At 35.9% G+C, this 14,754-nt stretch overlaps 1 protein-coding gene across 1 annotated transcript in view; it reads right to left on the bottom strand.

Moving 5' to 3' along the window:
• The window catches only part of LOC131935663 (fibrillin-2-like), a 49,334-nt gene that overhangs the window by 4,682 nt on the left and 29,898 nt on the right, over positions 1-14,754 (bottom strand). Inside the window, exons 9-13 of the mRNA XM_059292182.1 lie at positions 14,283-14,411; positions 13,139-13,267; positions 9,884-10,012; positions 9,641-9,779; positions 9,210-9,418 (exon numbers count right to left, since the gene is read on the bottom strand). Coding sequence (XP_059148165.1) covers positions 9,210-9,418; positions 9,641-9,779; positions 9,884-10,012; positions 13,139-13,267; positions 14,283-14,411 — 735 coding nt within the window. The remainder of the gene's footprint in view (positions 1-9,209; positions 9,419-9,640; positions 9,780-9,883; positions 10,013-13,138; positions 13,268-14,282; positions 14,412-14,754) is intronic.

The following is a 14,754-nucleotide window of genomic DNA, read 5'->3' as shown; positions in this document are numbered from 1 at the left end:
GGGGTTTAGAGCTCCAGATTTAATATAATTTACATAATTTACGACTTTTATTAGTAATGTAGTCTAAAGAGTCTTGCTGGCGAGATAATACCAGTAAATCAAACCGGGGGATTTCTTTTGGTTAGAGAAGTAAATCTTTTACTTTTTTCTGAAAGTCCTATTTTGACCCAAACATCCGCACAACCTCCACTGCCGTTTCCTCATTTTAATTATCCAGGTTAAAAAACGTATTTATTTTCTCGATAATATTTTCACAAAAAAGCAACACTTATTTGCTATCTTATGAATAAAAATACTAAACAGACAAGCTAACAAACTGACGTCTGTTAATTCGTCATCTTGAAAAGCAATGTTGAAATCTTGATTTTATTCAACATTTGTTCTATAACATCGACGAACATCTGCCGCTGATAGTTTTATTAGACAGAGATGTCTGTGCATCTTTACTGCACTGAAATCCCCAATAATTAATTTCACCATCTTCAACATGCAGCATTTTTGGGGTTTCTCCTATTGTGTGATGGTTTTTTTTGGCGCGGCATTCATAATAATATGCTGTGTTTATTAAATTCTGTATAATATTATATTGCAAAACAGAATTACAAAAACAAAACTACAACTGTATACTAAAATCTTTTATGTTTGTTATACATATTACTATATGTATACGATTTATATACTCATATACTCATATATATTCGACTTTTGTAGACGCCTGTTGATTTAAGGGGGGGGGGGGTCGGGGTGAACGAGTTGAACAGGAAAAAAATATTTAATCTCTACATATACGATCCTATGATTCACCATATCAAAAACAATCGTATAAATAATAAGGGGAGGAGTTCTTAGCGTCAACGTTGCGTCATGTTCGCACTGATAAATAATAATCATTAAAAAATTTTTAAAAACCCACGTTTTCTGATTGAACTAAAAAGTAGAAAATAAATGCTATACATCACAATAATGCAAGCGATCACTCTACTATAAGCGATCAAAAACGTGGGGCGCCGAAGTAAAAGTTATATTACTATTGATTAGATAATACTATTGACTTTTATTAGGGAGCTTGTAGAGAGTCAACAGTATTAGAAACTGTAAGCAAATCACGGCGCCCCACGTTTTTGATCGCTTATAGTAGAGTGATCGCTTGCATTATTGTGAAGTATAGCATTTATTTTCTACTTTTTAGTTAAATCAGAAAACGTGGGTTTTTAAAAACATTTTTAATGATTATTATTTTCTACTTTTTAGTCTTTGTCTGTTTGTTTGCATTAAAATCTTGCTATCGATTTTATCTTTTCACTTTTTTTTGGGTAAACGAAGACAACTCGTAAAAAGACAACTCGTAAAAAACACGTTGTGTGAATACGTTACTGACTAGAACGCATAGATTTGAACCCGTGTCGAGTGGGATAGCAATCGTGTGCCCAACCACTCGACCATATCGTCTCCCCCAAACTGGCCACCAGTGGTAATAGTTACCTCCTGTAAGTTTAAAGTCGGTTCAAACTAAATTATCTGCCCCTAAGCCTGTCGCGACGTGGGATCGTTCGCTTCACTGCGCGCGGCAAGAGAGAGGCGAGCTACGCGTCGCTCGTTTTTTTTCTAATGGCTCGCAGAGGAGAATTATATATATAGATTATATAGCGGTCTAAAATGCTCAATAAAATGTTTCCATTGATCAAGTTAGTAATAATAACAATTGAATATTCTATGGTCATCCAAAAGAAAGCTTCCCTGAAAATTTCAGCGCGCTAGCTAACTGGGAAGTGCCAGAAATTTCGATCGCAAGATTTGATTGGAAAAACAAACAAACAGAGAAAGCAAGTTAAAGAAAACGTGGGAAAAAAGGTGAAAGGAGGGCCTCCCCCATTTCCTCCCTTTCCCCAGACATCTACTGAATTCTACTAATATTGTTTATACATTTCCCCCCGAACCGAATGGTGGGGGGGGGGGAGCAAGTACTGATGAGGGAGGAACAAGTATATTTAATGGACGCCAGCGAGGTAAAGAGAATCCTTCCATAGTGTTGTTGACATGGAATAAAAAAGTTTATTTTTTTAGATTTAGACCGTAAAAATAAATTTAAAAAAAAACAACTTTTTTTTTTATTTTTTGAAATTCTAATAAAATCTCATGAAATTTTTCAACCCGCGCAAAACCCGACCAAAATTTTTTGATTTTGTTCAGCCAATCATTGAATAGTAGTTCTTAAATGAGACGAAAATAAAGACTAATTTGCATTGGCCGCCGTCCGACTGAATCGCTCTGCTGTGGAGATCTACAATCGTGTGGCACGTGATGCTAGGCGGCTGACCCGATTGGATGATACTATAAAAAAATAGCTAAAGATAGAGACACGGTGTTCAAGTGTTAGGCCCGGTCCGCTCAGGACTAATCGTCAAAATTAATCTTCTTTACAAATTAATCCGTAGAGCTGCAACTAGTGTAACCCGATGAAGATATACTGATGTGATTGGCGTAACATTTCATTATTTGATTTTGTACATTACTTTTTCGTAAAAATTGCTTTAAAAATAAATTAAATTTTACCCGTTGCTCTTTTATTAGGTTGACTAAAAAAAAATAATACGCTTTACCACGTGGCGGTAACTAGCTCGCCGAAACTACCACAATGGACTGGGGTGGGTAAGGGGAGACACTGACACATCCATAGCCTCACCCCACTCCCAATAGCCAGTGACGCAACAAGCCGACAATCGTCGCCTTTGATGTAGTGTAACACCCGTACGGTACCCCAGTGGCTCGCAGTGGTTTCATGTCCCTCCTCCCTTTCCCTTCACTTTGTTGAGTTGATGTTACTTACCCTCGGGCATAGATGAAGAAATTTTGCCAGACTTTTATCTCGGAAATTACACAATATTCGTCTGACACGTTCATCAAATGTTTTCTAGCAAGCGCAGGAAAGGGGGAGGGGGGGGGGGGGGGGAAGCGGGACTGGGGGGAAGATACGGTTAAATTAAAAAAAAATTCAAACATGAGAGGAAGGTCAAGGGTTGGCGGGGGGATGTACGGAGGAATGTTTTGAAAAAGTAATGTAGCACATCGTTGTGGTTTGTGTATTTTTGTTTTGCCGTGGGTCTTTTCCTTGACCGTCCACATTACGTATTGTTGACGTCATGCTTAAACGGCAGCCTTTGTACCGTATCGGCTTTTTGTCTTTATCCTATGCTACGTAAACTTTGTATTAAAAAGCCAATTTTGTCTAATCTTAAAAGTGTGCAGAGTTTCTTTCATATTTCTTTTCGGGTAGGGACTAAGGGTTAGGTTTTAAGATATAGATTGTTTATATAGAATTCAGAAATGGTTTAATTGCGGGAAAAAGAGGAGTGAAGCTGTGTGTGATGAGTGGAAGGTATAGTGTTAAGTTATAGGAGTATAACATAGATTTATATATGACCAATGTTTATGCAAGTAGTAGGCTTATGTATTTTGTAAGCCCACCAGGAGGCCTATTACAGTTAACACAGCACGTGTTAGAGTACTTGACTAAGTGTAGTAGATTCTAGGGATTTTGTAAGATGACCGTGTCTGGCTATACACAGACGAGTGTACCAGCATCAACTTTTGCCTAGATTTATTTCAATCTGACAGATTGGTAACCAAATCTTCTGACCAGCGATTTTTGTTGCCTGTTACGTAATCACGAGACTGGAAAGGCTAGTCGGTCAACCTGATAAAATGTATCAGGCGATTGTTATGCAATTACAGACCATCAAAGGCTACGCTCGTCGGCTTGTCGCGTCACGGACTGGTGGGGGTCTAGGTGAGGCTATAGACATGTTCAGTCACTTTCCCCCACCCACCCCGTCCCAACGAGAAGGCTGCAAGATTCACGTTGTTTCACGATCCGCTTGAGTGAAGCATCGGATAAAAAACAAATCCGCCCCCCCCCCCCCACACACACATCTGTGCACCACAATTCCCTCAGACTATAGACTAAATGTTGGACTTTTGCGGGGGTGGGGGGAATCGGTAACGGGAAGGGGGGGGGGGGGCAGAGGGGGTTTAGTTTTTCGCAAGCGTCCATTGCGAAATGATAATTTTAAAAATTCATAAAAAACGTTTTAATAACAAGCTTTTATGTAAAAATGCACTAAAAAGGAGAAAATAAATTATACAATACTATTTAAATAACGTTAAATGTTTACAGTCGTAGAGCCCGGTTTAGTGACGGCTATTAGGGACAAATAAGGGAGGTAAGTAAGAGGAGGCTGCTTTCATGAAGATGGGGGGGGGGGGGGAGAGGGGGATATCGTCCTTAACGAGCTACTGATAGTGTTTTAAAGCAAATATATTCAGTGGCAGCATTGGTACTGTCGAATTCACAAATTATGAATTACTGAAAAGTAGAAAATAAAACGGCTCGTACGGTATAATATTAATAAGTTAAATTACAATAACCATATTTACCCAGCTTCCTAAAAATTTGTAACGAATTTAGTTAAATGCGCTCTAGAAATGTTAATTATAAACGAAATTTAGGCATATCATTGTGTTTTGCCTGTTTGTTTTTATGCGATTCTTTGTTAGGCTTCTTCTCAGTCGGCCTTGTCCGTCCATATTGTGTCCACGTTGAATTTCCACGGGGGAGAAGAGGGGAAGGGATGGGCGGACACACAATTACAAAAATTGTACTCTAATTTTGCAACGCAATTTTTCGATAGCCCCTACGTCAGGTAGAGGAAGGGTTGGGGAGGGGGCGGCTAACTTATTGGAAAAAATTCAAACATGAGAGGAAAGTCAAAGGGTGTGTGGCGGGGGCGTACGGTACCCGAGTGGCTCGCGGTGGTTTCCTACCCCACCTCCCTTCCCCATCACTTTGTTGAGTTGGTGTTACTAACCCACGGGCATAGATCAAAAAATTTTGCCAGACTTTTGTCTCTGAAATTACACAATATTCGTCAGACACGTTCATGAAATGTTTAGTTTAGAAGGAATCATTTTTTTATTACCTGGTAGAAAAATTAATTGTAAAAGAAATATTGCACAGTGTTATGTTTTGTTTTGCCGTGGGCTTTTCCTATATTAGCCTTGACTGATCAGGTTGGTATTGTTGACGTCTTGCTTAAACGGCAGCATTGTCGGCTTTTTTGTTTGAACCTATTATATGTGATATAAAGAGGATACTAATAGTGGGCAGCAAAGGTGACTGTAGTATTGTTGCCAAGAGTTGATGACAACAAATCATAAGAACTATTTATTGTATTTGGGGGTGGGGGGGATTCTATTCTGGACAACTCAATGGCATGATGCGAGGGGGGGGGGGCGGATAAGACATATTTAATGATCTGAATGTGTGAATTTCGGACTAGCAATTTAAAAAAAAAAACCTTTCACTCATGTCTACAACTCCGCCATTATGGACTAATCGGGGGTGGGTTGGGTGGGTGTGGTAAATCCTCAAGGGAATGGGGGGGGGGGGGGGTGCAGAGCGTGAAATGGCATACAACGTAGTTAATGTGACTTGATTGAACTCATTGCAACAATAGGTCAATTTGTACTGCCCACAATTGATCACGCTTATTACATAACCAAAACAAAAAACCGAATCAGGAGAAGCCGAAAAAGGAACCACAAAAAAAGCAAAACATGATGTGCCTAAACTTCTTTAATAATTAACATTTCTATAGCGTATTCAGCAAACCTTATTAATTGTGTCTTTTTTTCGCGCGAAAAAAAAAGTAAACATTATATAGAAATCTCTCAACTGCTATAAAAAATTAGATATTTTCCCTATTCGTGCCTAAAAAACGTGGGGTAGATAAAACTGAGCTAAACTGTTTCAATGACCACAGCTTACAGGGAAATAGTGTGGTCAGCGTTCCCCGCCCACACCTCACGTACGTATTTTACCCCAAAGGTGGGCCGCCATCATAGTTAGATTAAAATTCAACACAATAGCCTAGTCGCGTTTTGAAATACCAAGTGGTTTAGTGATATGGCGGTGGGGGGGGGGGGGGGGGGGGTATCCATTATAATCAAACAAAATTAAAACCGCTGTAAGCTGGTATAAAATGCTTCGCAACACCCCCACACACACAAATGCATTGTTTTTACACACTGGCAGGTTATGTAATGTGTAATCGAGGACATTTTTACCTATTATTTTATTAGTATGTATTACACGAAAGTAATAAATCTGGTAGCTTTGGTCTTTTAACACAATAAACATATTTTTACATGAGTTAATGCAATCATAATATTCTGTAGGAAGATGTTTATATTAAGCGTGATTGATTTTAATTAAGTAAGGATCTATGTTTTGCTAATATTTTCTTAATAAATCGTATTGTATTTTTTAAATCCTATTAGCCTGCAGACGGAAATAAAATTATTTCGCTCACTAAGTAGGCCAGTGTGTATCTAGTCATGCCATATGCTTTGCGTAGAAGTTTTATAATCCGATATGTGCTTAGCCAGGTATTTTGACCAAAACATTTTATTACCCGGATCTGTCATTGAACTCAAGAATAAAAAATCAAGCGTGTAACCTGGTGAAGCGTACCAGACGAATGTTATGTAATGTTAGAGACAAGCGTCTAGCGAGATTTCTCTGGGCGTAAAAGGTGCGAAGATGAAAGGCGACAGAATGGGCTTGTGTTAAATAGGTAATGCGCGGGCTATTTTTGCGATCGGATAAAGCTCCTCCCATATTGAGAAAAAACGAAATAAGCATTGGTTTTAAATATAACTGATGGTGCCTTCATTTTAAAGATTGGTTATTTTATAGTGACCAATCCTATGGCTTAATTTAAACCACGTGATTGTATACGTTGGGCCCTGTTTTCAGGATACTTTTCGTGGTCATTTGTTTAGTTGCTGTGATCACTGTTCGTGCTCTAAGAATTTAAATGAATATTATTCGGGCATACTAAGTAATTATTTATCTTGGCTATTTCTTTCAATGTTGTGATTAGTGTTAGTGTTCTAAGGATTTGAATTAAAAGTATTCGGACTCATCATCCGTTTGTGTTTGTGTTTAAGACACACAGGACATACTAAATAATAAATCTGTTTTAATTACCTCGGGATACAAGAGGATAAAATGGCCCGTATTGATTTCTACACCCTTTTGGTAAGTAAAGCTTTAAATAGATTTTGATAAAAATATAGTCGCATGTCTATAGAAGCGGTCTTTTGTGTAGATTATATTAAAATTCTACATTTTAAAATATCACTCTATGATGTTAACCTTTCAAAGTCACCCCACCTAAATCTTGCATATATTGCGATAAACGTCCAAACTATCATCGCTCTTCATCCCATCCTCTTTAACCACGCATTAATATGACATAACATTTTACCCCTATGTAAAACAAAATAACCTCCTGATTTATAAATAGGCATTACCAAGTGCTCAAACAAATTGTAAGGAATCAAGTATCATTGGTACCTATATTATCAAACATGCTCTTTTAGATACTACAATATCGATCTATATTTTATGCGTGAAACTTCAATTTATGTGGGTTCTTTAAACTCATTTAATATATTTTTAAAAACCTTTGATGTTTTATACATACGGAAATAATTTAATACTGTTAAATACGCACAACTTCGAGACTTTCCCGCACCCCCACGCATACTTATCGCATTTATCTAACCTTCATGTAATAGACATATGGAAATAATATAATATAGTAACGTTTATAATAAATACACACAACTACGTGACCTTTCCCTCACCCCCCCCCAACCCCGCATACTTATCGCAATATGTGCACAACTCACCACTACCCACACCATCACCTACATTTTAAGTACACACATTATTTCGTCAACTCTGAATGCAATGTTTACAACTTTTCTAGAATTCGTTTTTACTTTATGTAATAGACATACGGAAAATTAAATACAGTTTATTTCATAAAAAATACACACAAACCCACACGCATACTTATCGCATTACGTAATACCCATACATCGACCCCTACTTTTACACTCACAACTTTACAGCTACCAAAACAACATCAATTACATCTTTGTTTTCACTATTTCCTACATTTACAACATCACCTAGAATCTACACCAACCTTTACACCTAAATCTACAAGTAAGTTTACACCTTTATTCGATTTAAAACTTTTCATCATTTTAGATGTTTTCTTAAAAAAAGCTACGCTGTCTAAATATTTAACAGCTTTAGCTAAGATCGTTTAAAAATTCGAATCGCCCCCTTTTCGCTTACTTTCACACGATCTCCCCCCCCCCCCCCCCCGAGTAGCGAATATTCGTCATGGTTCGATTGATTGAGTTAATTTTTTGGCCTAAATGGTATAGTGTTTACTTTCTTGAAGAGTTATTAAGAAACAAGTCAATCAAACTTGACCTTAATTGTAAGCGGCAGATATAGGCTACGTATATTTACTTGTTTACTTATTTTAGTTCTCTAGCTTTTAAGAAGTTGGAATTTGTATTTCATTATTGTATTTGGCTATAGTTAATTTAAATGATGCACTAAAATTATTTAAGTTTTATTAAATCTTTATTCAAACAAGCATGGTCTGCCGAAAAGAAAAACCTTTTGTCTATACAGCCGCGTCGTTTTTTTTTTTGAGCGCGTAGCGAAGTATTGTTTCTACTGCAGAAATTAAACCAAGGGAAATAATGGAAAAAATCAACTTGTCGGCTGTAATGAGCTTTAGGTTTTTTAAAGTTTATTGTCCGTAAAAAATTTGTTATACCTTAAAACTAACACCAATCGATAAAGGATTAATTACGTTCATTTTGTTGTACGTTAAATGCATGAAACTTTAACGATAAGGTCTTTAGGATGGTTTGAAAAATTGAAAGTCAAAGAAGCATGCTTCTATCCTTTTCGATACTTCCTCATAAGCTCCTATACTTAAATTCTGTAACCTACTAATCAATGTATATATATATATATATATATATATATATATATATATATATATATATATATATATATATATATATATATATATATATATATATTCCAAAATGACTTTACTGATTTTACAATGTTTCCGTTGCCCAAATCGTCATATATAACTCCAGAGAACACGGTACACTATTCCTTACACTAAAAGTATAGTTTAATATTGCACTAAGTTCATCGCGTTGCAAATAGTCATATATATTTTTGTCTTTGCTTTGTCTTTAATCATACACATTAAACATATTTAAGGGTATAAAGCACATTTGTAATTTAACACCCTACTCACCGTAAGTGTAGGTTAATTTAAATCCCTTATAGCTGCGACGGTAATCAGAACCGAATACCAAATACAGGTTGTAAGGTGAACTGATAGGGTCCGGTTTAAACTGACCACAAAATGTGTAAAGCACTGGATCGCTAGTGGTAGTACCATTATAAATCTTAAGGTTATCAGATTCACAGTCTGGTGATGTTTCTAGGTGAAAATCTAAAATGCTTGTGACAAACAAAAAGACACAGTTATTACTTTACAATTTACATTATATATTTTTCTATAAAGTGGTCGATAACATTAATTTTACAAATGTAATAATTAAATATATACCAAACCAAACCAAACTCCACTCAACTCAACTCAACTTAGTTCAATTCAATTTAATTCAATGACACTCAAATATATTGTATTGGACCTAAAATGTTAAAACTATAAATAATTACCTGATGATGGTAACCATATGTTGTTTGATAGGTATCTTCCAAAAACACTGAGAACTGAATGGGTATTTCTGCGGGTAGTTGGGGCTAATTATTATACCTGTATTTTCAATGGCATCTGTGTTACACGGTATGTAATTTGCTGCAAGACAAAAATAGTATTATACAAGTTATAAGCCAAATGTTAGTAATTGTATTTTTAAGTAAAGTGAATAATATGATTTGATTGAAAAAACTCCGACTTACCTTTACATTTTGTTGGATTTATTTCATCAATTATATATCCAGGCCGTTGACAAGAGCATGTGTAACTTCCTATTGTGTTTGTACATACATCCTCGCATGGATTTGAAGTACCGCTGCATTCATCAATGTCTGAAAAATAATTGTAAGTAAACGTCGACGAATACATTTTTTACACTTATACATATTTTCAATTTTTAATTATGTGAGACTTCGTTAAATTTAATTTACACAGGCATTTTACAAGAGCTGTTCTGCCGTTTAGTAAAATCATTTCAGGTTACCTTCTGAGAAAAATAATATAGATAATTAAGTTTCTATGAGTAATCATTCAATAATAGCTACCACAATAGGCGCCCCTTTAGGTCGGTGCCTAAGGCGGTCGCCCCATTCACCTTTCCTTAGGCAGGAATCTGTTAATATAATAATATAATTATTGTATTTGATTTTTTTAAAATTTCGAACATTTCAGATAGTTATCTAATTTTAATTTTGGTTTACTGATCGCTCTAGCGCATGACGCGACGTTGTAAAACACGCGCGATTTTTATTTTTAATCGGGTATTTAAATCTCGTTTTGTCTCACTTTTAATTAGAAATCTCTTTAGCCAGGAAGATATTTAGATTTTTAAACTAAAATAATTGTTTGCGCCACAGGGTGTTGTTTCCATGCGAATACTATTAACTTTTCCAGTGCCGGTGGTAAGTGGAGTGCGCAGTCTTTGAAAATTGAAATTAATTACAGGGTCGGAAATACTATAATGCGGTGGGGAGGGGGGGCAGGCCGTTTAGGGGGAGGGGGAGCAAATTTCGACACTACAAAGTAATTTTTTGCACCTTGCTAGACTAGTGCTTTTGTGAAGACAAAACCTAAATCAACTGCAGCAGTGATTGTTCTTCAGTAACTAACACACATTGTCTCGAAGTGAAAAAAACTACGTAAGTTGTAGTATGAAAAATAAAACACATTCATGACAATATTGATAATTTTCGTCGGGCATAAATTAGGTATTTTGAAAATCACGATTATTTTAGATAAGAAAAAAGTGTTTCAGCCTATCTCTGTGCGGTTTGTTGTCTTATGGTGGATATACTTTCCAATGAACTTGGTTTAATGGTTTAATTTAAAATATACAGTCTACTATATATATATATATATATATATATATATATATATAAAGCAATGTATGCTTGTGTGTGTGTGTGTGTATGTCTGCCTTTTATGCATTACTACACCTCTCATCACATCGCCGTGAAACTTTGGAAAGTTGTTGTGAATATTCCTGGAGAGGTTTCTGCGGAAAAAAAATTCAAATTCGCAGGGGTGGAGCCCCGGCAGGGCGCGATTTGTTTTTTCTCTATATAGGGTATATAAAAATAAAAGTCGATTTTGGTTTGACAGCGCTCACCCTATAGCCATGAGACTTTTGGGAGCTGATAAGGCCACTCTGGGGAAGGGTTCTGTAAAAATATTTAATTTCGCAAGGGCGGCGCCACGGGAGGGTGCGATTTTTCTTTGTATACGGTATACAAAAATAAAAAATGTGAATTGCGGTGACACGGCTTTATTCCGATCGCCATCAAATTTTGGGGAGTTGATTAGAGCACTCCAGGGAAGAAGCAACTTAAATAATTTTACAAGGGCGGCGCCACGGAATGGTGGGATTTTTATCTATATACGGTATATAAAACTAAAAGACGATTGCGGTTTGACACAGTTTATCATTTCATTTGTGTCGCTTTTGCGAATGACGCAATCTGCATCATTGTTAACAGGATGCTATTCGACACAATGGCGCCTGTTAATTTTAAGGAGCCAGGGGCCGTACGTGGCGCTTTTGCAGTAGTTTAATCGAGGGGGGTGGGGTGTTCCTGAGCGCCGCTCTACGTCCCTGACACATGGGTGGTCACCAAAGTGTGTTCTATCTGATTATTTCGGTGAGTGATTAATGTATACAAAAGGTTTTCATGCGGTAGTGTAGGTAAACCCGTGTCCCGGTATTTATGATCCAAGCGCTGGCATTGTTTACATTTAAAAAACTCACTTTTAGAAAACAAGGTTACGCGTCTAAGAATATAGGATTGGTAACGTATGGATGAAACCCTCCTTCTATCCCCGCGGCAACGCGCGGGGACGGGTGTGCAAGTATATATATATATATATAATATGGGGGCCCGAAAAAAAAATAGCGGGGAAGGTTTTAAAAAGTTTTACCTAGGGCGCTAAATAACCTGGCTCCGGCACTGAACTAGGACATTAATATTTGTTTATAATTTATACATTTTAAAGTTTTTAACAATATAGATTTTAATATTATGTTTGTAAAAAGAGATCAGTTACTTTCACTCTTTGCAGGATCTTTTATACTTAGTATATAACCTAATAAGCATTAACACGAATAGCCTCCGAATGTGATGGTTCATTTTTGTTGACATGTTTGATTTGAATCTTTGCTTATGCCACTATGTTTTCCATATAATAGAACATGTAAGCTATACTATTTCCAAATTTGGCATCTGAAGGTCTAGTTTTTTTTTGGAAATTATTTTTAGAAATATAACTATGTTATAATTAAGTAGTCCCTAAAAACTTTAGAATTTCAAAAAACTTCTGTGTGAGATAACTGAAATCTAATTTGAAATACCTGCTATAATAACAATTCAATACCTCACCCCAACCACCCACCGGACTATAGCACCTGCTCTATTACCAATAACAGAATCGCAGTACGAACAAAATAGTAGTTTTACAGGTTTCGGCATCACTGTTAACATACCAATACACAGACTGAGATTGGCGTGAACCCCCCCCCCCCCCCCCCCCCCGACTTTGCTTTTGCAGAGTCTGGTGGATTTTTAATTCCGCTACTGGAGCGTGGTTGAATAAATATCGATGAAGAAAATACTGTTGTTCACGTTGTGCTGTGAATAATCGCTTGTTGTGGTATTCATTAATTTGTAGCAAACTTTGTCAGGTAAAGCTCGATCCTCTTGAACTGACCAAACACTTGAAATCGAATTTTTGGTATATATAAACGATAAAAACATTTTTTTAGGAATAATTAATTAAAGAATCAAGAAAAGTCACTTATAAATAATTCTCCGCTCCGTTTGAGCAAACATAATGCATACGCCACAGACAGTCATATCGTATCATTTTAAATTAATTTTCAATAAATCATATATTTTAAATTAAAACAAAAAGCATCAGCCAAGTTTATACTTTAGTCTAAAGATAAAATGTTTAAACCGACTCACCATCACACGTGCTAGAGTTCGTACCACTGACGGTGTATCCTGGACTACATGAACACGAATAACTGCCAACAGTGTTTGTACAATTCTGCTGACACGGATTTCCTGCTTGGTCGTTGCATTCATCGATGTCTGAAATTTACATTTTTAAACTAGGATTTTTACTACTAGAATCTTTCGTATTAAGTATACAAAGATTAAGTAAAGAAAAAATAAGTTTTATTAAAAAAGTTTAATATAATAAAACAATAACCGCAGAAAAAAAATAATCTCCATTATTAAATAATGTTGCACCATTACTTAAATAATTTAAAAACACACTATAGAATGGCAAGCCAAAAATAATTGATAAAAAAATAAAAACAGACAAATTATGTATAATAAAACCGAATTAGTATTTTATTTAGGAAATATGAAATAATACTTTAAAATATGAATAACAAAATTCGACTGAAATAAATATATATCACAATACTTGTCAAGTGGTCTAAATTGTGTTCGTCTGTTACAACCCATTACGGACAAACAGACAAAACATAAATCGCGAAGAAGCAAGTTAAATAAAAGTTTGTAAAAAAACCATGTGTCTTAAAAATTGACAACGTATGTAAAGGAATTTATATTTTTGTAAATAACATAATCGCAATACGATTAAAATAGTAGTTATAAACGTTTCAGAGTTTCTGTTAACATACCAATACACAGATTAGGGTTGGCCAGCCCCATCCTCGCACCGCCCTCCGCATTGTCTTTCCGCCCCTGGACAGTAGTTGAATAAATATTGACCAAAAAAATATTGTACCAAGTGATTCTCGTTTTTATGTGAGTCATCGGTGTAGGGGTACCCTTTTTTTATAGTGAATCGCGTCAGGTAAACCTCGACTCTCTCAAACAATCCAAACACTGGGTTTCGATCGAACCCCGGGAATATGGTGAGTCAGTCTCATGGGTTGGGAAGAGGTCAAGACACACCCGACTTATATGATTTACGATATGAATTTTCATGAGTACAATATAACAATTACAAATTGTTCGATGAATTCGCATATGCAACTGATGGAGTTCGGTACATCCAAAAAGTTTAAAAACTACTGGTTTGAGTAATCTGATAATTCTGATACACGTACCTAAATCTGATAACAATTACCTATACAGCTCTGGTGATCCGTGCTACTCATGGTGTAGCCAGCGTTACACGAGCACGAGTAGCCTCCGTTATCGTTGATACAAATCTGCTGGCAAGGGCTTCCTGTCTGACCATGACATTCATCGATGTCTGATATTTTATAAATTTGATAGAAACAAATAAGTGTTTTATACTTAATGTTGCTATTTCGATTACACATAAACATTTGTGCTACCGTGTAAAAAAATAATTTATTGCTACAACCAGATGTACCAATACCTTTATTGCTAATAAAATATTAATAATTGTTGTCAATACAAATTTTGGCAACTAAACAGTAAATAAATGTTATATAATGTATGTCAGCTGTGTATGCAATACTTTTATATTTAGTGTGACAATATCTATCATTGTATAATCTTTAGTTCCTTTTGATGTACAAAATCTAAATCCTGATTAAAAAATTGGTTTCAGTACTTGTGAATCTTTGGTT

This window comes from Physella acuta, unplaced genomic scaffold (genome assembly GCF_028476545.2).
Source record: "Physella acuta isolate Inbredline_101_S28 unplaced genomic scaffold, ASM2847654v3 ptg000151l, whole genome shotgun sequence".
In the NCBI taxonomy this organism is placed as follows: Eukaryota; Metazoa; Mollusca; class Gastropoda; family Physidae; genus Physella; species Physella acuta.
This window is presented reverse-complemented; position numbering and strand designations above follow the sequence as displayed.